The sequence below is a fragment of the Mugil cephalus genome, chromosome 2 (assembly GCF_022458985.1).
Source record: "Mugil cephalus isolate CIBA_MC_2020 chromosome 2, CIBA_Mcephalus_1.1, whole genome shotgun sequence".
NCBI classification, from domain to species: Eukaryota; Metazoa; Chordata; class Actinopteri; order Mugiliformes; family Mugilidae; genus Mugil; species Mugil cephalus.
The window spans coordinates 20,064,009-20,087,881 of NC_061771.1; the positions used below are offsets into that span (position 1 = coordinate 20,064,009).

General features: G+C 45.4%; 1 protein-coding gene across 2 annotated transcripts in view; it reads left to right on the forward strand.

Moving 5' to 3' along the window:
* Window positions 1–23,873, forward strand: part of LOC125004304 (protein sidekick-1-like) — a 243,981-nt gene that overhangs the window by 189,622 nt on the left and 30,486 nt on the right. For both annotated transcript variants that reach the window (XM_047578816.1, XM_047578817.1), the window contains 12 exons: window positions 264–379; window positions 3,966–4,161; window positions 5,262–5,360; window positions 7,218–7,409; window positions 11,540–11,661; window positions 11,748–11,860; window positions 13,910–14,060; window positions 16,313–16,553; window positions 16,838–16,953; window positions 19,741–19,927; window positions 20,766–20,864; window positions 23,504–23,698. In XM_047578816.1, coding sequence (XP_047434772.1) covers window positions 264–379; window positions 3,966–4,161; window positions 5,262–5,360; window positions 7,218–7,409; window positions 11,540–11,661; window positions 11,748–11,860; window positions 13,910–14,060; window positions 16,313–16,553; window positions 16,838–16,953; window positions 19,741–19,927; window positions 20,766–20,864; window positions 23,504–23,698 — 1,827 coding nt within the window. The remainder of the gene's footprint in view (window positions 1–263; window positions 380–3,965; window positions 4,162–5,261; window positions 5,361–7,217; window positions 7,410–11,539; window positions 11,662–11,747; window positions 11,861–13,909; window positions 14,061–16,312; window positions 16,554–16,837; window positions 16,954–19,740; window positions 19,928–20,765; window positions 20,865–23,503; window positions 23,699–23,873) is intronic.

Consider the following 23,873-nt stretch of genomic DNA (forward strand, 5'->3'; position numbering starts at 1 on the left):
AGAACAGGAGTAGGTTTGGCATTTAGGTTTTGCAAGCTTAGCATATATTTTTAGTCAAAGGAAAAAGAAAATCTGAATATGGTGTCTGAGTTATTTACCACCGTTCCTTGCGGAAAAAGTCAAGGCACAAAACCTAAAATCACTAAGCTTAGACGTCTGAGCCTGCTGCTGTGTGTGTTGTCTTTTCTTCCAGTGTACTCCTCCACTTTCTCTTAGCGCGCCCGTTGCAGCTAAATATTATTTGTTTGTGTGTCCACGTTTAGTTCCCACAGCACCTCCGCAGGAAGTGGAAGTTGTAGCTATTAATTCAACCACCATCCGCTTTACATGGAACCCTCCACCTCAGCAATTCATTAACGGCATCAACCAGGGATACAAGGTAAGCCTCTCAGCTCTACTCACAAATCCTTTGAGTTCAAGCAAACTGTGAACAGAAAAAAAAAAAGTGGCTTTAAAAATATGGAATTGCAGTTAAAAACGAGTGCCTCTAAAAGTAAATACGGCCTGCTGCTGCTGCTGCTGCTGCTGCTGCTGCTGCTGCTGCTGTGGTGCAGAAAAATGAAAAACAGGAACAAAATAAAAACAAAACAAAAAGAAACTGTTCACTTCTCCCAGGAATTTCAGTTCAGAGGTCGTTTCCCAGGATGTGCTGCCTTTTTCTTGTTTCCTCTTAACCGAGTATGGGGTCAGCGCCCAGAAGGAAAGTATGACTCATGGAGGTGTAGAAAAAAGAGGATTAAATAGAGAAATATAAGTACATAGACGCCACAAAAGTATGGTGCATGGGGCCAAAGAAGGCATAAGAGGCGGTTATAAAATAAAGATGGGGCGTGGGGGTGAAAGCAAAGGACTGAATACTACGAGTGATCTACGGTCCTGGTATGATTTATTCTTTACTTCGTTGTGGCAACCAACCCCCGAGGAACTGATTAACATGACAAAGACGACACGCCACATTCCTGCTACGCGTCACTGCGTACGAGCATGTGAGTGTGAACGTTGGCGTCTTTGTTGGTTGATAAATACTATATGGCTTTCTGTCTTTTTGATGTCGCTCTCTAATGTCGTCTCTGTGAACCAGGCTCCACCACTCACCAGTGACTGGGGGTACACGTCGTGAGGGTTGCGCATCTTTGGGCGTGTTGTGCTGGTTAAAGGGCAGCAGATAATGATATTAATTAAAAGAGGATATGAAGCAAAGCCTCATCTCATCTCATTTCACACACCCCACAGATCACTGATTGTGTACAATACCCTTAACGATATAGTTCAGAACCCACTGCGCCAAACTTCTCCCCTCTGACGAGTTTCGTGTCTTAAAGTTGTGTCCTTGAAGTTTTTTTTTTTCGCCTCTGTTGCAGGACTGATAACGGTTCCTAGTTACTTACTCATCATCTATCAGTACGTCAGTCTGTCTGTCTTTTAAGCACAGTGCTTCAGCGCAGCACACTGGTTTTCCTTTGTAACTGGCTTCAAGATATACACTCACCGCCACTTTATTAGGTACACCTTGCTAGTAAAAGGTTGGACCCCTTTTTCCTTCAGAACTGCCTTAATTCTTCATGTCAAACTTTCAACAAGATGTTGGAAACATTCCTCAGAGACTGTAGTCCATATTGACATGATGGCATCACGCAGTTGCTGCAGATTTGTCGGCTCCACATCTATGATGAGAATCTCCCGTTCCACCACATCCCAAAGGTGATGGTCTATTGGATTGAGATCTGGTGACTGTGGAGGCCATTGGAGTACAGTGAACTCATTGTCATGTTCAAGAAACCAGTTTGAGATGTTATGAGCTTTGTGACATGGAGCATTATCCTGCTGGAAGTAGCCGTCAGAAGATGGTCCACTGTGGTCATAAAGGGATGGACATGGTCAATAGCAATACTCAGGTAGGCTGTGGCATTTAAACCATGCTCAGTTTGTACTAAGGGCCCAAAGTGTGCCAAGAAAATATCCTCCACACCATTACACCCCCACCAGATTCATGTTCCTAGCTGACAGGAGTGGCACATGGTGTGGTCTTCTGCTGCTGTAGCTCATCTTCTTCAAGTTTTGACGTGTTGTGCGTTCAGAGATGGTATTCTACATTCCTTGGTTGTAAACAGTGGTTTTTCGAGTTACTGTTGCCTTTCTATCATCTCCAACCAGTCTGCCCATTCTCCTCTGACCTCTCAAATCAACAAGGCATTTTCATCCACACAACTGCCGCTCACTAGATATTTTCTCTTTTTCAGACCATTCTCTGTAAACCCTACCAACAAACATACCACGTTCAGAGTCACTTAAATCCCCTTTCTTCCTCATTCTGATGCTCAGTTTGAACTTCAGCAAGTTGTCTTGATCACCTCTGCATGACTAAATGCATTGAACTGTAGCCACGTGATTGGACAATTAGCTATTTGTATTAACAAGCAATTGAACAGGTGTACCTAATGAAGTGGCCAGTGAGTGTACGTATCAACAGCAGAGCCGGTCGTTCCAGCACCCTTTGGAAGTTGACTAACATGGGACACACACGAATGCCAGATCAGCACTCTTTCACTGGACACAAACTGCATTGTGCTGATAATAAATCACAATAGAAAACCTTATTTTACCGTGACAGACTGGGCGCAGTGTGGCGCCCTACAGGCAGACTCTCAACTGGCTTTGTTTTAACTGCGTTCCAGTAACCAATACACGGTCACGTCATTTGCAGTGGTACTGCTTAAGACGATGTTTAGTATTTCATTTCAATTTTCACAGTGTTTCCGTAACACATCTATCACAGTTGTTTTAAAAAAGTGAGCATTGTGCGAAGCTCTACGCTGCTACAATCCTCACCAGTCACATAAAGCAACGTGATTAACTAGCATAAAGCTATTTCACCGAATAAGCTGTGTGCGCGTAATCCGTGTGCAGTAATAGCAGAGTGGAGAAAATTGCACCAATGTATGTCACACAATATGTGACATTAGTGATACTGCCTACGGGAACAAGAGGAATGCCCAATTAACAGTGCGGCTGACAGAGGCAACACTGTAACCTGGAATACCTTGAAGCACTTAAACAGCGACAAAGCGCACGCACACAGACACACACACACACACTGAGAAAAAACAGAGCAGTAAGAGGAAAAGTTCACGGCCTTATCAAACACAGACACAAACAGAAGCTTTACTTTTCAGCCCTACAGACAGTGCAGTTAAAACAAACATATGTAAATGCCTCAATAACAATATGCCATTAAAGAGACACTTTGAATTCTATCATCATATGAAGCTCGTGTGTAAACAAAGTCTTTTTTTTTTTTTCCTCCACGCGCCACTAACCCATGGCACAGTTTAATTCTGATTAAAACTTGGCGCAAAGTTCACATTCAGCCAGTTATTTATTTATTTATTAATTTATTTTATCGGTAACTTTAAACACTGGTACCGCACAGTGTTGCCTGTGGCTTATCTCTCATTATGAATATGTAAGTGTATGCTTTTCACAGTTTGTTTTTGAGGCTACAGCAATAACACAAAGCGCCGTGGTTCTGAATATAAATCAAGTCTCACCGCGAAGATAAATTAAACTTTCATTAAGCGCGGAACGATATTCCAACTTAGTTGTGTATCTGAGTTGGTTTGCATTACGACGGACAGCGACTGAATTTATAAGCGGCTCGTCCTTACGTGAATGCATGCCCCGTACTAGGAAATGAAACATGAATGTTGTTTAGTCGTTTTGACAAATTTGCAAATAGCATTTGTCAGTTTAAAAGGGAAAAAAAAAAAAAAAAAACTCCCTCACTGCCTTGTAAATCAGTTTTGCCTGAATGATAGGAATGGATGTTGTAGCCTGGAGCTGCTGAATCAAAATAACGACAAACAAAAAGATTATGGAAAAATACAATAAATGCTCCGGCAGATATTAGAGATGTCATCATTTGTCTGTTTGTTTGTTTGCTTATTTATTTATTTCAAATATAACAGCTGCTGGTCTGGCCGGAACAATCACCGGAGGAGGTTACCGTAGTAACCATCACCCCTGAATACCCCGGTTCACGCCACACTGGATTAGTTAGCGGACTGAAGAAATTCACCTGGTACTTTGGCTCCACCCTCTGCTTCACGACACCTGGAGATGGCCCACGGAGCCCGCCCACCCTGCTGCAGACACACGAGGACAGTGAGTACACACACACACAGACACACACGCACGCCCTGCCACTGAGATCCATGTGAATAAAGAATACCCCATCGGCCTCTTCCGTGAATAATAATGAATGTATTGGCTCGCTCTGTGTTCAGGGCAGCTGTTTCTATCCGTGTGATACACAGCTGTGTGCATAATACCCAGTACACGCAATACCCCAACACTGCACCGTTGTTTCTCAGCCTCTCACCTGCCTTTCATTCCTTTTTAATTTCTTTGTTGTAGTTTCCCCCCTCCTCCCTCCCCTCCCGCTGTGTCTTCTTAAAGGGAATTGATTCATATGTTTTCAGAATTACTGGTATTTACGGCCCGCTGTTGCATGGATAAACATAATAGCTGCCACTCCCAGTTACAAGTACACGTGCACTCAGTCGCACAGTCAAATAAACACAATAGCCTATAGCCAGACAGACAAGCAATTATTACCAACCAGCAATTATTGAGTGGGAAAGGGATATTAGAAGCCATGTGTACACAAACACAAACACAAACACACGAGCGCTCACGCGCGCGCGCGCAGCAGCGGACAGGTATTGATTGGTTGCTGGGCGTGTTGCAGGGTTAACGGTGGGTGTAATTCTTGCTTGATGATAGCTCTTTGCGTGTGTGTCGGAGAGAGAGAGAGGTGCGTGTGTGTGTGTGTGTGTGTGTGTGTGTGTGTGTGTGTGTGTGTGTGTGTGTGTGTGTGTGTGTTGGAGAGAGAGAGAGAGAGGGAGGGAGATTGTGTGTGAGCGTTATTGAATGTCTCAGATGAATAGCTTAATCGCTCTGCAGGGAGAGGGGTTAGAGAGCCATGGATGAAATGAGAAACGACAGGCTCGCATGCACCTGAGTGTGTGCGCTGGTCAATGCAGACGTGATTAAGAGGTGATGTGTGAGATCTAAGAGTCACAGGTAACGCGCTGCATGGCCAAGAGATGAGTGCCTGTGTAAATGGCTCACTTAGCCTGCGACAATATTCTGAATCAGATCATTATTATTATTATTGTTATTATCATGAAAAAATGTATTTATAACTGCTGTAAACTGATGGATGTGTGTGTTTTTCTTCTTCTTTTCTCTCTTTTTTTTAGCTCCCGGGCCTGTTCGCCGCCTGAGCTTCACTGAAATCTTGGACACGTCGCTCAGAGTCAGCTGGGCAGAGCCTGAACACAAGAACGGCATCATCACCGGTGAGAGCGCTTCCAGACTTTATGAATCAACGTTATTTGTGAAACACAAAAAAGTAGCTGTATAACCAACAATCCCACCTGTACCACCGCATCCCCCCACCACCATCACCCCTCTCCGCCGACACATGCACATGCACAGACAGACACATCGACTTAAAAATCCATTATGCAAAATGAATAAAAACAGTATTCATCAGAACAGGAGCAGGAGCTGTGAAAACACTATGAGGAAACACCAGAGAAACACCTAAAAACGCTAAACATAGTATATAACAGGGGTCTTCAACGTCTTCCAAACTCATAGAGAGATTCATCTACTATATGTGGTCTATATTAAACTTGGCCTAGAGCTATTTATAAATATACATCGTTATTATTATCATTCAATAGTAAGTTATCCCTTATCCCTTTACTAAAATATGTTGGATTCATGCTAATGTGTCTTTAAAAAAAAGTGTAAATATATAAAAAATGTCCAATCAACCAAAGACTTCGCGACCCCCCTGCAGTGCCCCCTGTTTAAGACCTATGCTATATAATGATAACAATCAAATGCTAACCGCTAAGACTTAAGGGCATTAAATGAGATAAATTAATCAACAGAATCAAACTTTAGATCATTTAAAAAAACACTAAAACATTTAAAGAGGTTTTAAATAGTAAATAGTTAAGATTCAGTTAAGAGCCAAACTGAAAAGGTAAGTCTAGAGCTTTCCTTTAGCATCACATCTCTAAAAGCACAGCACAACACTTCGCTCCCATCTTCCCCTCGATCATCAACAAACTCTTCTTCCACCGCGTCGTTCTCAGTCCCATTACCAGTGTTGATGAGCCGGCATTAGAGCCGCGCGCTCTCGCCAGAAAGTAATACACACAATGATTAGAGATAACGTGACCGTCATTTTCAGTCCAAGTGTATTCTTCTCAGGTGGATGACTGATTTAATTAAAAAACGCAAAATCGCCCCTCTTTGCAAAAAGCCCTTCAACTTCTGCAGTTTCTTATGTGTTCGACACTTTGCGTCTGACTTTTCTCTTCTTCTAACTCTGCGCCTGTGTACAACAACTGATTCATCATCAGCTAATCCCTTCCCTCTGCAGCTTGTCTTCTCACATTATCTCCAACATGCCCTCATCCCACGCCTCCTAACACCCGGGGTGTTGTTTGTGTGGCACATCAGAGAGCTCAGAAGCAGCCCCCCTTCATCCCCACCCCTATTCATTTTGCCTCTGCTCCTCCATGGCTCCGAAAGACAATGGCGCTGGGGCACACAACGCGCCGCTGTGAATTAAGTGATTACTCTACATTGCCTGTGTGTGTGTGTGTGTGTGTCTTTATGTTGTTATGGCTGCGCCGTGGCCAACATTCATCAGGTGGCTACACAAGTAGACCACAGTCTAACAAAGCAGGAGTGGCTTTCGCAGTCGGCGTACACACTCAGAGGAGTGGGGGGAAAATGGGTATTCAATCAAGGTCACCTTGCACATTTACTCTTTTCTCCTCAACCTGCTTTTCATCCAGCACCTGGTGAGCAGGGAGACAGATGAGGGACCATTCACTCTCTCCGGGGCTTTGCACACAAGTGGCCCCGCTCACACACACATTTTGAAGGTGGTGGAGTGTGATGCATGACTGCGAAGATGCGAAGGGACAGACAGGAATTTTGAGTAAAGTTGCCCCTCCCGTACTCTCTCCTCCTTTTTGGCTCCGCACCTCTCATTATATATAAGCGCGCGTGCTGGTGTGTGTGCTGGTGTGTGTGTGTGTGTGTGTGTGTGCGCGCGCGCGCGTATACGTGTCTGTTGGAGTCCGCGCGCGCGCCTTCGTTAACCCAGCGTGTGCTCCGAACCCCCGCAGGCTACGTGCTGTGGTGGGAGGCGCCCGGCGTGGAGTCGAGTCGTGAGGAACGTTCCCTGTCCAACTCCACCCTGCAGTACCAGCTGACCGGCCTCACCTCCACCACCGCGTACACGCTACAGGTGGCTGCTCGCACTGCCGCAGGACGGGGCGTGGTCACGTCCTCCACCATCTCCACGGGAGTCCCGCCAGGTACGAGAAACTAACACACACACACACACACACACAAACACACACACAGGAGCCAGTCAGAGTGGATGTTAAAACAGTTCTTCTGTTTGTGTGTGTGTGTGTGTGTGTAGCAGAGTAAATATGACTGATGAGCTCTTACGATGCCATTGTCTTTCCTCAGGCTGATAAGTGGCTGTTAGTGTGCATCCATGAATCATCACCCACACAGCCAACACACATTCACATACACGGCTGCACACAAGAGTTGGTCATTTACGGCATCTCGGGGAGCGCTTTAGCACAAGTTGCATTTGTGCGTGTGTTTGTGCGCGTGCAAAATGCTTTTTTCGTGCGCGCGATGAGCTCGTGTGATTGGACTAAGGCCAAGTCGCAATCATTATTAGTGCTGATTAACTGCAAATGGCGAAGTGGAGGGAATGCAGCGATGCGAGGGAGCGAAAGAGACAATCAAAGAACAGTACTGAAGAAGGGAGAGCAGATAGAGGAACGTAATGAGGAAGGAACAGAAAACAGGAGAAAATGCAATCTCTGAAGAACAGAGGACCGGCCTCTCAGAAGTGGACTTAGCGGCGGTGTCGTGGGGGGGAGTGGGGGTGGGTGGGGTGGAAGAAAAAATCCCGGATCGTGTGGCGGGATTTTTTGTCCTAACATTTTCAGATTACTAATTTATGAATAAAAGCAGAAAAAAAGTGAAAGCTAGATGGATACCGACAGTTCTAAGATTCAGAGGTTTTTCATTAATTCATGAAAGCAAAAGACTGACGGAAAGATAGAGGACTGAAGATTAGGAACTAAAGAATGAGCGGAGAGAGAAAGAGCGCGATCCGCCGAGCACAGATTCTTGTCTTGTTTATTTATTCATGTATTCATGGAGTTGAGAGAATTTTGTCATTCATCTGAGCCAGGCAGCTGATATCAACATTTCTACATTATACCCCTTACAACTTTGCTGCGCGCGCTTGCGGAGCTGCGGCAGCTGATGGCTGTAATTTGTCTCGCGATGCTCACATGCAACTCGCCGTACCCGGACTAAATAATGTTTCCATAATAACGGGACCCAGTCATGTTGCATTGTCTTATAACAATAAAAATCCTCTCTCAATTCCGTGAAAATCTCTCCGACGTGTCAGGGTGTGCTGATCTGTTAGGAGGCGCAGCATTCGCTTTTCCACGCGTACGTGCAAGCGGAGCTGTATGGATCGCGGCGGATGACACGCGAGCACTTAGGCCGTCCACGGATACTAAACCAAACACGGTGGAGGGCGGCGCGTGGAAAGTGGCTCTGAAGTGCTCGGGCTCGTTGCGTGAGCGAGTGAGACGATTTAGGGCAAAGTGGATTGTGATGATTTTTGATTATGCCAATTCCATTAACGGAAACAAGCTGTCACATATTGCATTTGTTAGCGCAAGATTAAAAAAAAAAAAAAAAAAGAAAGAAAGAAAGCTGGATTCCATCCCGCGCCTCCATTGTCATATGTGCTGCCGGCCACACCAGTACCATTACAATTCAACAGCTGTCGGTGAGAGAGTCCATTCAGAGGCAGCTATGAATAGTGTGTGTGGCATTTGTAAGGTGGAGTATGAACCTTTCATAGGAATTATTTAGCGCTGGTTGAAAATCGGGTATGCAAAACATATTATTCCCCCTTGATTTATTCCAGGTCATTCCAGGAGAAACAATAGATCTCTTCCGGTTGTTTTTTTTTTTTTTGACCTAATTCAGAGCCTCTCTCATTTTGAGTGTGACAGAAGCAACCGATCAGTTGTGTTTAGCTACCGAACGCCGACGAGCAAACTTGTAATAATGAGAGATTTCTTTCTGCTATTAGCCGAATTAGTTGATTTCTAATTGTTCTTTCTTCCAGTTATTGATACTGTCACGCTCGGCTTTCAAGTGTGCACCGCGTGCCAGCTGGGGATGACAGTTACTGTCTAATTACCTTCTGAGAGCGTGTTATCATCTCGAAAAATAGCTCTGAAAGTTTCTGCGTTTAAACCCTAGAAGAAATAAGCCGCGAGATAGAATTACTTTGGTCCTTATGACAATATGCCGCGCTGTCAGCTACGGTTTGTCAGCTCCGTCTAGAGGAGCTTTGTCTTCAGTTTACCGGTTATTGTATGTGAGACAGTGAAGAGATCAGTTGGGGCAGATCTCATGTTTCAGATTCTCATCTCCAGCGTGATTGTGCCGTTCAAGCCGCGCCACAGCTGGTCAGCCGAACTGCCTGTTCCCTGTCTCTTGTTATTGCCATGGAGATGGAACACGGTCGGGACAAAAATGGGTCAGACATAATTTAACAGGTTTGCAGCCTGCTGAGACATTTTAGAGCTTAAATAGAATATAGTGGTGTGTGTGTGTGTTTAATTCAGCTCACATCCACTGGTGCACAAGTTTACCTCTCTTGGTTTTATCTCAGCGACCTTGGAAATCTGATATAAAATGCTCTGGAAAGACAAAAACACTGTACGGCTGTAAGTTCATGTGCTGTAGTTCAATGTTAATTATTTTTGTTGTACTGTTGTCGCGCCAAACATGCATACGTAGAGGTATTTGATAAAGCCTGCCGGCAGTTTTCTTAGCTCACCACCACTTGAAGCATTTTTTTTGTACCAGATTTCTACATATATATATATTTGTTCAGGTGTTACTAGGACTGCACGATTAATGATAATCCCGATTAGTTTGATCAATACTGTAATCACGATTATTCATCATGTTAGGGAAAACATCTGTATTTTTATTGCACTACTTTTAAACAATCCATATGTCAACAGTTTTAAGTATAAAATTGAACTTTAAATCAACGATTAAAACAAAAAACAACAACAAAAAAAAACAGAATTTAAAATTGATCAAGGGCAAACAGAATAAATATGCTATCACAGAGTGCAATCACAACGTGTAACTCATTGGAAACAGTTACGGCTCATACAGAAAAGGCGATAACGTTAGGCCTCGGCCTTGAAGTTTTTGGTAAGAAATACCAGGTTGTGAACGTTTTCTTTCACCATGTTGCTCCTCATCTTCAGTTGCTGCCATAGCTTCTTCTCACTCACCTCTCACTGACTGTACATACTATGGACAAACCCATCGTGACGTCACCCATTGGTTTCTGAATCTCGAAAATGAAGCAAGAAGTGGGTGGAGCCATGTTGGACGAGCTTTACTCCACCCACACTTGGATATTCCAAATATGGTCCTTGGGGGGATCGTGACAGACATTGAGATCTGCCCACCCAACTCTACCTGTTAGCTCAAGCTACCACCGGTCACTCATTAAGGGAACGCCCTTAATTATGCAGAATTTTAAACCTTGTCATGAATAATGAAATAAACTATTAAGACCAAAATCGTTTTTGAACCAGGCTGTAAACATGTTTAACAATGCTGTAAAGTTGGGCTTTTTAACATGGGGGTCTATGGGGATTTGCCCCCTTTGGAGCCAGTCACTAGCAGCAGCATTTATGCAGCTTAATGAAGCTGTAACCATGCGTTCGGTGATTGACCGACTACGGGTTCAGAAAGAAGTGCTTGATTAGATAACGCAGCAGAGCCCACATTTTAAATATAAATATCGCCGACGCTCAGATTAATTTAAGCGTGGCAGCCAAAATCAATTAACGATTAAAATTCAATCAATTGTTCAGGCGTTGTTCACCAGGTCAGGAACGTTTTTGTCAACTTTGGCATCATGTGTATATTTATCCCTTGAAAAGTTTAGTGTTTGAACAAAAAGCAAGAAACTTGTTGCATAGTAGTCATTGAAACATTTCTCTTTTTTAAAAAAAAAAAAATGATTTTGACTTGTCTCTTGTGACTCATTTTCTGTAAATATTTGATGAGGAAGTGGTGCCTACTGACCTAATGCATAATATGTGGCTAATTATTCTAAATTATTCTAGAGGTGCGGTCTTCAACAGGGGGTCCGTGACCCCTAGGGGGTCCGCGGAGGTACCGTAGGGGAGACTCGCAAAAATTTTGGTTGATTAGACCCTTAGTAGTTGATAGGGGGTCCCTACTTAATCCCTCACCAGTTTGGGGGTCCCTGGCCTGAAAAATGTTGGAGAATGTTCTAAAGTTTCTTTGCAGTTTCTGGTAAAACCGTACTGTTTCTGCTTTGTGTCCGCAGAACTTCCCGGTGCCCCTTCCAACTTAGTCATCTCCAACATCAGCCCTCGGTCGGCAACACTTCGGTTCCGCCCCGGCCCTGATGGCAAGACCGCCACATCCCGATGGATAGTAGAGGGACAGGTGCGTGTGTCTGTGATGAAACGTTCATAGCTGACGTCTTTTCAGTGCAGATCGTGAAACAGGAAAGCCGTTTTCTTTTTTAACAGGTGGTGAAGGAGGACGGGAAGGAGGAGGCCTGGAGAGTCGTCTACAAGAAAGACAATCAGCCAGATGCAGACACGCTGGAGATCCCAGACCTCACCCCTTTCACTCAGTACAGGTAATCACCCAACACGCAGCCCAACACGAGACCATGCTCCCGCACACGTATGTTCACGTACGCGCACGCTGGCCTGCACGCGGCCCACTCTGTGCCAGCGCTGCGAGGCTCCGGTGAAGTCAGATAAATCGCACAGGCTCACGGCGAGACAGTTCCATCCACAGAGACTTTTCTGTTTGTCAGCATCTTCATAGGTGCTGCATGCAGATCCTTATTACCCTCCTGCAACTAGCTAGAGGGGAGGCGAGGGATGGGGACAGGGGAGAAGAAAGGTGATGGGAAAGTGAGAGCGGCAGCGCAGAGTATTAAAGGGAAGAAGAGACAAGGCGAACAGGAAATAGAGGAGGAGAGAGGAGCATCTGTAATCCCTCCTCAAGGGCTGTTGGGAGCTGGCATTTTGTAAATGTGATCTATCGGCACTCTGAACTTCAGCAGCTCTTCCTCCTCTCCTCCCCCTTGTCTGTCTCCCGTATTTATCTGTTTGTCTGTCTGTCTCTGCCTCCTGCTCCCCGTATCTCCCCCTTCATCTGTAATGGGGCGGCGGCGTGTGCGCATGCATTCATCGTATGCTCGCAGGGATTATGTTGTCACAGGCGACACCACTGGGACGTTAGATGAAGTGATGCACTTGTCTGTATTTCTTATCCCCTGCTTTAAGTCCCTCTTTATGCTCTGCTCTCTATCTCCCAATTCGGGGACAACAACTCGCAGATGCAGGCTCTCGCGCGCTCTGCGTGCTCTTTGCGTTTCGTCACCCCGCGTTGAGGCAGGGTTGCATTTAGAAGCAACAAAGGCAACAAACGGTCCCTCGTGGCTCCGCGCGTGTCTGTAGGTCTGCGCGGTTACGCCTCGTTTGCTGACTGAACGCTCGGTGGCCGCAGACGGTTCAGCGGGAGACAACAATATCACGGCTATTTAAATATTACCACAGATCTTCCCTGTCACTCAGTTCAGCGGAACGCTGATACAAATCTGCGAACATCCACCGTTCCACGAGGACGCTTCATCTCCAACTAGGGCCGACTCATTATGAACTCACCACAATTTAGCACTCCATAAATTTGTGGTCCAGGTTGCCCAGCTAACACTGTTTTCATGCAGCCCGTTTTCAAAGTCTTGTCTTCTTGCAACCCGTGGCTTGAAATTTGCATATGCGTTAAACCCCGCCCAGGCCGCTTCTCATCGTGGACAACTTAGCCGGTGAGGTCCGTGCGCTCGTGCGGTCGCCAACGTTTTGCTTTTGCTCTTCTTTCCATCCATCGCGTCCAGGGAAACTTTGAGCCGGCGCCCAAGCGAGGGAAAAGTGTGAAAATGTTAAATCGTTTCCATTCAGCTGCCGCTCAGACCAAAACACGGCAGTGGATAACTCTCATACCTCTCCAAAAACCTTACACGCTTTATTCCCCCCCACCCCCCAATCCCCCCCGGCTCAGCGTGGATACCTGCGCATTCAGTCGGTGCGATGTGACTCGTGGCCGTTGCCAAAAAGGATTTAAAATTTGCACGTGGGCTTGTTTATTTTTATTCTATTCATAAAAGTGACGCACAAGACACGCGAGTGGTATTAAGCAGCCACAGCACAAACGCGTAATTATTATTCGCACAACGAGAACCAGCAACAATTTTCCTGCAGTAACAATATGACAACGTGTGTTTATTTGTATTTGTTTGTTTTCTGTTTTGGTTTGAAGCTGAAATGCTTCATGAAGATTTTCCTTCTCCTTCTCCCTTTTTTCTCTGCTCCCTCGTGTCATCTGTTTTGTCTGGTGAACCTCATCCCGACTCCCTCCTGCTGGTTCTGTATTCCCCCTATTATGCGCAGGAAATTTTAGCGAGTGACATTTGTTAATTAGCACTACACACCAACTTTCCCCGAGTCTGAATTGTGTCACACTGCACCATGCCGCCCCGTTGAGACGTCATCTCTCTTCGGAGCCACAAAATACCTTCTGCGAGTGTTTTTACAGGCTTTGATATGGCTCCTTCTCCAAAACGAACAGAGCTTGACGTGTAAAAAGGGCGTTTTTTTTTTTTCTTTCTCCTCCTCAGGTTCAGGATGCAGCAGGTCAACATTGTCGGTTCCAGTCCAATGAGCACCCCCTCCAGACTGATCCAGACCTTACAGGCCGCCCCCGACACGCACCCCTCCGGCCTCAGCCTGCTGTCGGCAACGCAGACGAGCCTGCGGTTCGGCTGGAAGGTGCAGAAAATCGCACACAAACGCACACATCGAATATGCACGCTTAACACTCCTAAGCCATGAACCCACTGCGACTCGCTCGCTGAGCGTTCATTCGAACGCCGCTCCTTTTCAGGTGGGATTTTCTTTGTTTCTCTCCGCTGCATCTTATTTTTTATGCCGGTGCTCGCGTGCATATGCATGTGCACGTGCGCTCGCCGGCTGCACAGGACTGAACAGGTTGAGTGGCTGACAGCCTATAATCAGTGTCTCTCCTGGTTATCAGCGCTAACACTAATCTGTCACATTTCCCATTCACCGCGCGGACCGCTAGCAGCACAAACTGCAATGTAATTTTCTCTTCACTGTCTTTTCTTTTTTGCTCTTGTTCCAGCTCTTCATCCCTCTCTCTTTTTCTGCCCCCCCCACCCCCCACCCCACCTCCATCTCTCTTTTACCCCCCCTTGCCCTTCCCCCACTTCTATTATAACATAAATGGAGAGCGGAGTATTTTCCATTTAAGAGTTGGAATGAGAAAAAGAGCCTGTCAAATCAGACACAGACACTGAGGCGCTATGGTCTACCTGTGCAGCATGCTAATGGGATTTTACCTGCATGTTAGCGCTCAGCCTGAAGTATGCTAGGTTTTCTGTCATAATGGAACATTACAATGGTTTTAGCTGAGGCTATTATTCTAAGCTGCATATTAAGGGTAATAAAGCTAATGTGACATTCTGTATTATGGCTCCTAAATGCTAAGCTGAGCTAAATCACCAGGGTATTTAAAATGACTGGGTGTCTCACGTCCTTATCTGTTACACAGCGCCGAGCAACCGCCGTACAATGTTGGTTAAAATGTGTGTGGAATTACATACTGTGAGCACACTGAACTTTCTGCTAACATGATTTTAAGGCAGTGAATGATAGGTGGCTGTGGGAGTCATGCATAATCACATGGTTGTTCACTGGCCGAGTAGAGCGGATGACAGGGAGAAGGTATGGACAGGAGCGGCGGAGAGGGTCACAGGAAATGAGAATGGAAGACAGTAAAATACGATGACAGGGTGACTATGACAAAAGAGGGACGGGATCAGGAGACGGGATGTCAAAGGGGAGGGTTTTTTTTTTTCATGTGTCGCACAATTTAAAAAAGGTGACATAAAAAAGCGCAAAATCTTTGGTTGATTAGACATTTTTTTTATATATATATATATATATATATATATATATATACATATTTTTTTTCTTTTTTTAAAGTATCCCCCACAAATTTATTTAAAAAAACATTAACACAAATCCAACATATTTTAGTAAAGGGATAAATGGAGGCAGAATATGTTTTCTTTTAGTAGCACTTCACTCATTCAGTGATACAGGAGCTGCCTCACGGTTTCACACAGAGCGCCGCAACAGTGGAGACATGTCTACCTGCTACATTTAGCTATGTTTAAAGTTAAAACTTGAATTATTAAGTTATATATATTTATGTCAGGTACGTTTATGTTTACGGCTGTTGCACGGCCCCTCCTACTGTTTGAATAGCTTAATATTGAATGCATCATGATAAATAATAATGTATATTTACAAAAAGCACCAGGCCGAAGAACACATATAGTAGGTAGGAGGCTCCTACTTAATCCCTCCATCAGTTTGGGGGCCTGGACCTCTGCTCTAGGCGCCTGCAGCCAAGCCACACACATTTCTTAGAGATGCTCTTTAGGCGGCTCAGTGTGAGGCTTATGATGAACTACGTTACACTGTTACATACAGCAGCATGTTATCATTAACTTTACCTTCGTTTCAGCGCTTTCTCTTGAAGCCACAGCTCTGCGTCCATAAATCAGAGTCAGAATTAATGAATTACCTCCAGATAGAGGGATGGATCATGGTCGCCAAGTGCTGACACATTATAAGATACTTGGCAGGATTGGCACGCTGATCATCATTTATTAAGCTATTATAGAATGGAAACTACAAAATTAAATATCTTTTTTTTTCTTTCTTTTTTTTATTATTTAAAAGAGCTACCACTGGAAATATCCTGACAATAATATAAGGACCTCTTAAACAGACATACATTGAGTCTCATGCTAACCGCATTAATGTTTGTTGATCTTTTTCTTTTTAAACATGTATGCTTACACACAAATGTCACTGGAATATGGCGACATGACCTTGGCATCATGACAAGAATAATGAATGCAAAGCACCTCATTCTAAGCTGCTCTTCTGCCCCCCTCTCCTCCCTCCTCTCGCTCTTTATCACCTTCTAGCCTCTTCCAGAGTCCGATTATAACAGCAGCCCGGAGACCGTGGGCTACAGGCTGCGTGTGTGGAGGACGGACGGCCGAGGGGAGGACAGGACGGAAGACGTGGAGGGAGCGGGGGACGCCAGCGAGGCCACGGTAGAGGGCCTGAAGCCCTGGACCGAGTACCAGGTTCAGATACAAGCCTTCAACTCCATAGGACCGGGGCCGTGGAGCAACACTGTGGCTGCTCGGACCGCAGAATCAGGTATGAGCACGGAGCTCTTGTTTGAAGGTGTCCAACAGAGATGTCTGAAATATTGTATGAACAGGGCATAAGAAGGCTGATGGATGAGGAATAATGTGCTCCGATTACCTCCCCGTGTCTCCTCTCTGCCCTCTACACTCTCCCTCTGTTTCAATGGAGGGAAGATTGATGGAGAGAGGGCGGGGAGATGATTGAGATAAAATCGAAGATTGGTTCAGAGAGTGAAGCAGCACCGAGCGCCGTGTGAGCCTCTGTGTGTGTGTGTTTTATTGTGTATTCTCCAGTTCCATCTGGATCTCCTGTGAATGTGAGCGCCGAGGCAGCGAGCTCCTCCAAGATCCTCCTCACGTGGTCCGCCCTCCCTCAGGACCAGAGGAACGGAGTCATCGTGGGATATAAGGTGAGTAAAAAGACACGGTCACGCAACCCTTACCCCAGAGTTCACACTCCAACCCATTATCGCTTCCTCCAACGCACTCTCTCACACACACACACAAAAATCTGATCGGAGATGAACATGATGTAACGTCCCGTAACTGCTCCGGTTTGTTCTGCCGATGTCACTGTTTTTAAAAGGGGTTGCACTCAGCGTTAGGCTGTTCAAATAATACGCAGGTTCAAATATTCGTTTTTTTCATTTCAAACATGTGCAACAGTGGGGTGATAGATAAAGAAAATGAGTTAAGGTGTAACTTTAAACAGAGCTAAATGTAGAAGGGACAGTGAATCACCAAGCGAATGAGAGAAGTGCTACTGAAAGACGTCTTCTGCCTCCATTTATCCCTTTACTAAAATATGTTAAATTTGTTGGGGAAAATTGGAAAAAACTATATAAAAACGTCTAATCAACCCAAAATATTGCGGACCCCCTAGGGTTTGCGGACCCCCTGTTGAAGACCCATGCATTAAAGCATAAAATACAATGTGTTGTGTATACGTTCGCAGTCTAAACATGCTTTAGAGAATCTGCATTAATATTCAAGCCCAGACCTTCCACATATTTCAGCAACACAGCCTGACAATCTGTCCACATCTGCCACATTAAAGCTGACCCCTTTTCCAAAACCTGTTTCCAAAGTCTGTGTCGTTGCGAGCCGGGACAGCTGATGCACTCTGATGTGCCGGTTTCTTAGAAAGACCTGGAGGAGTGTCGTTGACGGTGAAGTGTAAAGTTTGTTCCTTTAAACACTCGGTGAGGGTGCACCTGTCGTTCGAGCTTCAGTGCGCGCCCTGCAGTGGTTTATTAAAAGGTGCTCCACTTGTTTGATTTTAAATGGGAAAACAACACCGTCTGTATTTCCATGGGGTTTTTCTGAGTACGTGCCCCTCACAATCCATCAAAGGAAAACTTTAACAAAGAAGAGCGCGTGAAAATATTCTTCGCTAATATTAAAGCGACACCTCTTAATCTGCCCACAAACACAACTCGGCGGAACAAAGAAAGGAAGGGAATTCATCCTCAGTTGTGTGAACGCCGGTGTTATAAACTCGCACATCTGCAAAAGGAAACAGGTGCGGCTGTTTGATATGAACCTGCGCCATTTAGCGCTTTTGAAATTTGTGTGCAAAATCCAGGTCATATCATCCAGCACATCACACTCCACAGCTGTGTGTTTTGTCGCGGCCTCCAGAGGGTCCCACTGAGAAGCACCGCAGCCATGTTAATAGGTGGGGAGTGGCTGCCAGCACCTTCCATCCTCTAGCAGATGTTCAATAGTTGCTACCGCCGTGCGCGTCTTAGGACGATTTCTGTTTTTAGACGCTCAGGCTTGAGGTGACATTTTCTCAAGTGTTTTTTTTTTTCGGTGTGTGGCATCGACGTTCAGGTTCATGGTCACTCGAGAAGAAAGAGACGTGAACACAACAGAGTCAGACGTATTTTTTATTCTTTATTAAGTTCACTCCCATCCATATATAACAAGAATATAGAGCCTGGTCCTCTTGCAGCCATTTTTGGTGTGGCACCAGGGGAAACACAACTAACGATTGCTCAAAGGAAAGCAATAGCATTCTCGTCACTGTTGGCCAGGAGATTGATCTTATTTAACTGGATAAAGGCAGCACCGCCAACTCACAAACGATGGGTAGAGGAGGTGATGGCACACCTTAAATTAGAACATCTTAGATTTACTTTACTGGGCAATACTAAGAGATACTCTAAGGTCTGGCAGCCTTTTATTTCTTACTTTGAACATGAGTTTTCATCTGCTCAAACATAAGTGGCAGCTTCTGAACCCCCCCCCTTTTTATTTTTTGTTTTTGTGTTATAATGAATATCACTATTATTATTATTGTTGTCATTTTTATATACCTATTTATTTTTAACCCGAGGGTGTCTGGACCACACGGGTGGTGGCTATGTCTGTTGTCTAGTAGTAGTAGGATCTGTCTTGTTACTGCTTTGTCTGTAGTTTAGACCTGTGTTTGTGGTATACTGTATATTTTGAATCCTACTATTTTGTCTTGTTTGGGATGTTTGATGTTTGTGATACGAAAATCAATAAAAAACACTTTGATTATTATTATTAAGTTCACTCCTCATTCCTTGCATAGTCTTACATGTCCATCACTGTCCATCCGCTGCATCTGTCCTTTAATTCTCGTGGGTCCGTCCTCATTAACAACCGCTTTTACATATCAACAGGCCCTTTTCTGACGAGCCTGCGGATTTTAAAGCTTTCCAAACTATATTTGGATGTATTTCGTGGCCTGATCACTGCCTTGATCAGCGAAGCAGCGCTTGATGGCTGCGCCTCCATTTCCACTTCACTACACAGAAAAAGCAAGGGTTTACTTGAATGTCTAATGAAGCTGTGCTAACTTCTGATAAGCACAGTACACTTCTTACCCACCCTAAATGTGTGCTCGGATGCGGCTGAAATGAGTGAACATCCAAATAGGGACGATATTTCAATGCACAAGCACGTCGGAGATCTTCCATCCTGGCCTAGTGGAAAAACTTGCTTTATTTGTCAGCTTCTTCATAGCTAATACTATTCTGAGTATTTTATCATTTTGTATGAGGGGATTAAAAGAGGCTGAGTTCTACAGACAGACTGCAGAATGAAAGGCAGGGTTGGTTTTGACGTTTTAATTGATGACTGTCACAAAATGAAGAAATTTTAAAAGAGTGTGACATGTTTTTTTATGGTTTTTTTTTTTGCTTTTTTTCTGTCACTGTGCGCAGGTGTTGTACAAGGAGAAAGACTCAGAAGGTCCCCCCACTGTTAAGGCGGCAGAAGGAGAGGGCAGTGTGTCGCTGCTTCTCGGGGATCTGCAGAAATACACGGTGTATGTCCTGCAGGTGCTGGCGTTCACGCAGAAGGGCGACGGCCCACCCAGCAGCCCCACGCTGCTCAGAACCAAGGAAGATGGTAGGATCCGTCTCCCCAACCACCACCAGCCTTTCTCTTCAGTAGCTTGTAGTTCTTTACCTGGTTTCCTTTCCTTCATCCACCTCTGCTGCTGTGATCGCTTCGGTTAATGTCGACCGTGGTTACCAGATCTCCTCAGATGCAGAGATCTGTTAACCACGGCAGACCCCTCAGGATGGAGGCAGCCCCGTCTGATCTTTTTTTGTAATAAGGAAACACCAATACGCACACACGAAGCGACCCGCACACACACATCCACAGGAAGGCTCCTGCACAGTCACATTCATCCTCTATCAAACCGTGTCACGTTTGAAAAGTTTTTCTCATTTCAGGATGAAAAAAAAAAAAGAAGAAGAAGAAGAAAAAAACGGGGAAGTCAATTCCCAGCAATGTATAATGAACCTCCATCCTGTCTGTCACACTCATACGCATACTGTACACACCCACACACACACACACTCACATATACAAGCTGACGTTGGCGTGTGTTTGCTGGTGTGGAACGTGTACTTTTATCGGGAACAAAGACAGAGTTGGTGGGAGGTTGAAAGAAAATTACATTTTCAGTTTTTATAAGTGCCACTTATAAGACGTGTAAGACACTATATATATATATATATGTGTGTGTGTGTGCGTCAAGCGTATGCACATAGATCTGTGAACCTTAGTGCCATCATACTAAAATATTAATACATGAGAGCCAGATGTTGAGATACTCTCTTCCTCATTATAATATCACATGTTCTTTTATAGCAGCTCTTTTTTTCTGCTGCTTTTTAAACTCTGTATTAATATCCTGTCATTTCGCTGCCAAATCCCTTCTCTGTTTTCTCTCCAGTTCCAGGCCCCCCTGTCAGGATGGTGTTTCCAGAAGTTCGACTGTCATCAGTTAGGGTGGTTTGGCAGCCGCCCGCGTTCCCCAACGGCATCATATTAGGTACGAAAAAAACAACACATACTCGTGCACGGGGGCCAGGTATTTGAAAGACGCATTTAAATCACGACGTTCATTACGCTTGTGGTGACGGCGGATGTTTTTTCGACCGCGGCGGGACGCAGCTCGGCTTGTGGAAGCGATTGCGTTGGCGTGCGCGCGCAGAAAACACACTGACACGCCGCTGTGATGTTTCACAGGAAGGAAGGAAGCCGTAAAATGGGAAAGGGCTGATTGTTAGCTTTCAAACGAGGGTCAGGCCGCTTTTCTCTCCACTCCTCCGCTGAGATGTGTCGTGTTTATAAGTATGTGCGCTGGTGTGTGTGTGTGTTGAGGTGAGTTACACATCCTAGGAGCGGGGCCTTGTTAAAGGAACACCCTCCCAAAGCCGTGCGTAGACGTATATATATAGGCATATTTCAATTCACGCGTGTCACCTTTTTCTGAACAAAGTGTGAATCAAAAGGAACAGCGAGTGACGAGGAAGAGAGGAATGTGTGAGCTGCTGAGCTGGAAACAGAGGACAGAAGGAGACGTGTGGAGGTGAGAGGAGGGACAGGTGTGTGCAGATCGAACGCGGGGCGAGGGGCGGTATTTGTCCTCTCGGTGGGGGGATGGAGACGAGAGGGACAGTTTGAGTGATGCGTGGCTGCATTGTTGGAGGAGGGAGGACGTTTAGTCGCGACACCACTCGGTGACAGAAGGATGAGTGGGAGGGCAAATCTCTCTCTAGATCACACAGGCGTACGCAAACACGCAGTCCTGCTGTGTCCTTGTTGAGCTTGTGTGCATTTATGCAGATACAAATAACTGCAGTGTGCTGGAGTCTTTAGTGCTCACGACCGCCTCATTTCTCCCCGGGTTGTGGACGCGCGGGGGACTGACACAGAAGGTGGACGGAGGAGAAGGGAAAACCACAGAAGGTGCACGCTCTAATTTGGCAGAGTGCGCTGAGGCGCGGCTTTTCTCGCGACCTTTCTGTAGACGCAGCACGGCCGCACACCGCCGGCCAGATAGAAACTACGTCCCAATTATCAGCTAATTAAACAGGAAATTCACGAAAGGTTCAGGATTTACTCAAATTCGTTAGCATTCGCGGGCGTATCTGTCTCACGCACCACAGCTGCACAGCACTTTTGGTCTTCGTCGCGTTTAATAAGCGCTTCAGCGTGGTCCTGCACGTTCTGCATCGTGGCCCGTTGCACCAAACTGTCAACCGCACAGACGCTCGCGCTGACACTAACGATTATAATATGAACTATTTATTAAAAAAAAAGAGCAACAATGACAGCAGTGGCCGTCGGCTCTCTGAATATTTTTTGTTTTAAGCAGAAGTCCAACCACCGCAGCAGTTCTTTAATAGCGTGGCAATTTAATCAGGGGATGATCGGATGATTACATTCTATACGCGAGACGGAAAACGTTAAGACATTAGAACAGCAGTGGCGAACGCAGTGTGAGTGAGTGAATTAGGAAACCAAATCATGTCATCCTTGTTCATTTCATTTCAATTAACGCATCCATTACCTTTAGCATTTAGCACATCTTTAGAGTTTACCGAACATGAAATCTAATATGGATGCATTATCCAATCAAATCCAGCAATACTGCGTATGTACATTATTAGTGGAAATACTGACTTCACAGGCTTGGAAGTTCTATGTAAAAACAAAACAAAAAACTAAAAAAAAACGTGTACAATAGCAACACATGCATTCTGAATGTCTTATGCTCGGAATAATTATGTTACATCTTATGGAAAAAGCAGCCGACGGCTTTCATTGGTCCGACACTTATCACTTACTGTAACAGAGATTAATCTTCCTGTATCAGACAGCAGCGATGTCATAATAATACACAGAGTATAATGCCCTCGTCTGACCCACTTGTTTAGATGCCAGAGGATTTGTGACCTCGCTGTTATCCAATAATCTTCCACATGCAACATTCACATTAACATACAATCAGACTGTCTGATGAGATTAGCACCCGCACAACCAGATTAGTTGCCTCTGAGCAGATTATTATCCTGACAGTCTCAGTGTGAACTAATCACATCTGCACACTGGATGCAGTGGAGTGTGTGTGGGTGTGTGTGTATATTTGGTTTACACTACAATCTTTCTAATAAGAGCCTTTGTGAGTGGCCACTGGCCTGTGGAAAGCTTGGATGGGGATCAGTGGTTGTGTGTGCGTGTGTGTGTGTGTGGTTTGCGTGTATGTGTTGAAGGATTATTACATGGCCTGCTGCACATGAGACAGAGAAACCGACACAAGCCTTGTACACCATGGGTCACAGCCAAGGGCACGGAAGAGAGGCTGAATGTTTATATAACGCCAATGTAAGGGAATGGGAATGCGGGAGCTGGAGATCGGTATCAGAACCATGAGTTTGTCTCCGGGAAGCAGGGAGCTGCATTTTTTTCAAGTCCGCTCATAATGGATATGTAATCTCAGAACCTGCAGGAAAACATGTTTGTGTGTTTCCTTGTGAAAATGAGGCCGCGCGATGTGGCGTCGCGCAGATACATTTCCCGTCTTTTTTTCCCATCCAGCGACGTGTTGTTTCTGATCCCCGCACGCAAAGCAGGCTACCAAAAAAACACATCCACACGCACGTCTCGTCTTTCCCTTCTCTGCAGGCTACCAGATCTCCTACCGCCTCGACAGCAGGGACCCCCAGCGCTGGACCACGGTGGAGGTGGGCTCCAATGCTCGCCAGTTCACCGTCACAGGTCTTTCCCCCGATCAGGCGTACGTGTTCCGACTCACCGCTCGCACCGCCGTGGGCTGGGGCGAAGGACAGGAGGCCCTGGTTGTTACCACTGAGCGCAGAGGTAAAGGACACGCACATGCACTCCACTGGCGTTCACGTGTCCGTCTAATTTTAACGGCTGCAGTCAAAACGCAGCAGAAACCCCACCAGCGTGACCGCTCAAGCACCGAACATATTTCAGTCTGTGATTTATTAAGTGCACATCTGAAAATCGTCTCCTACATGTATCATTACCT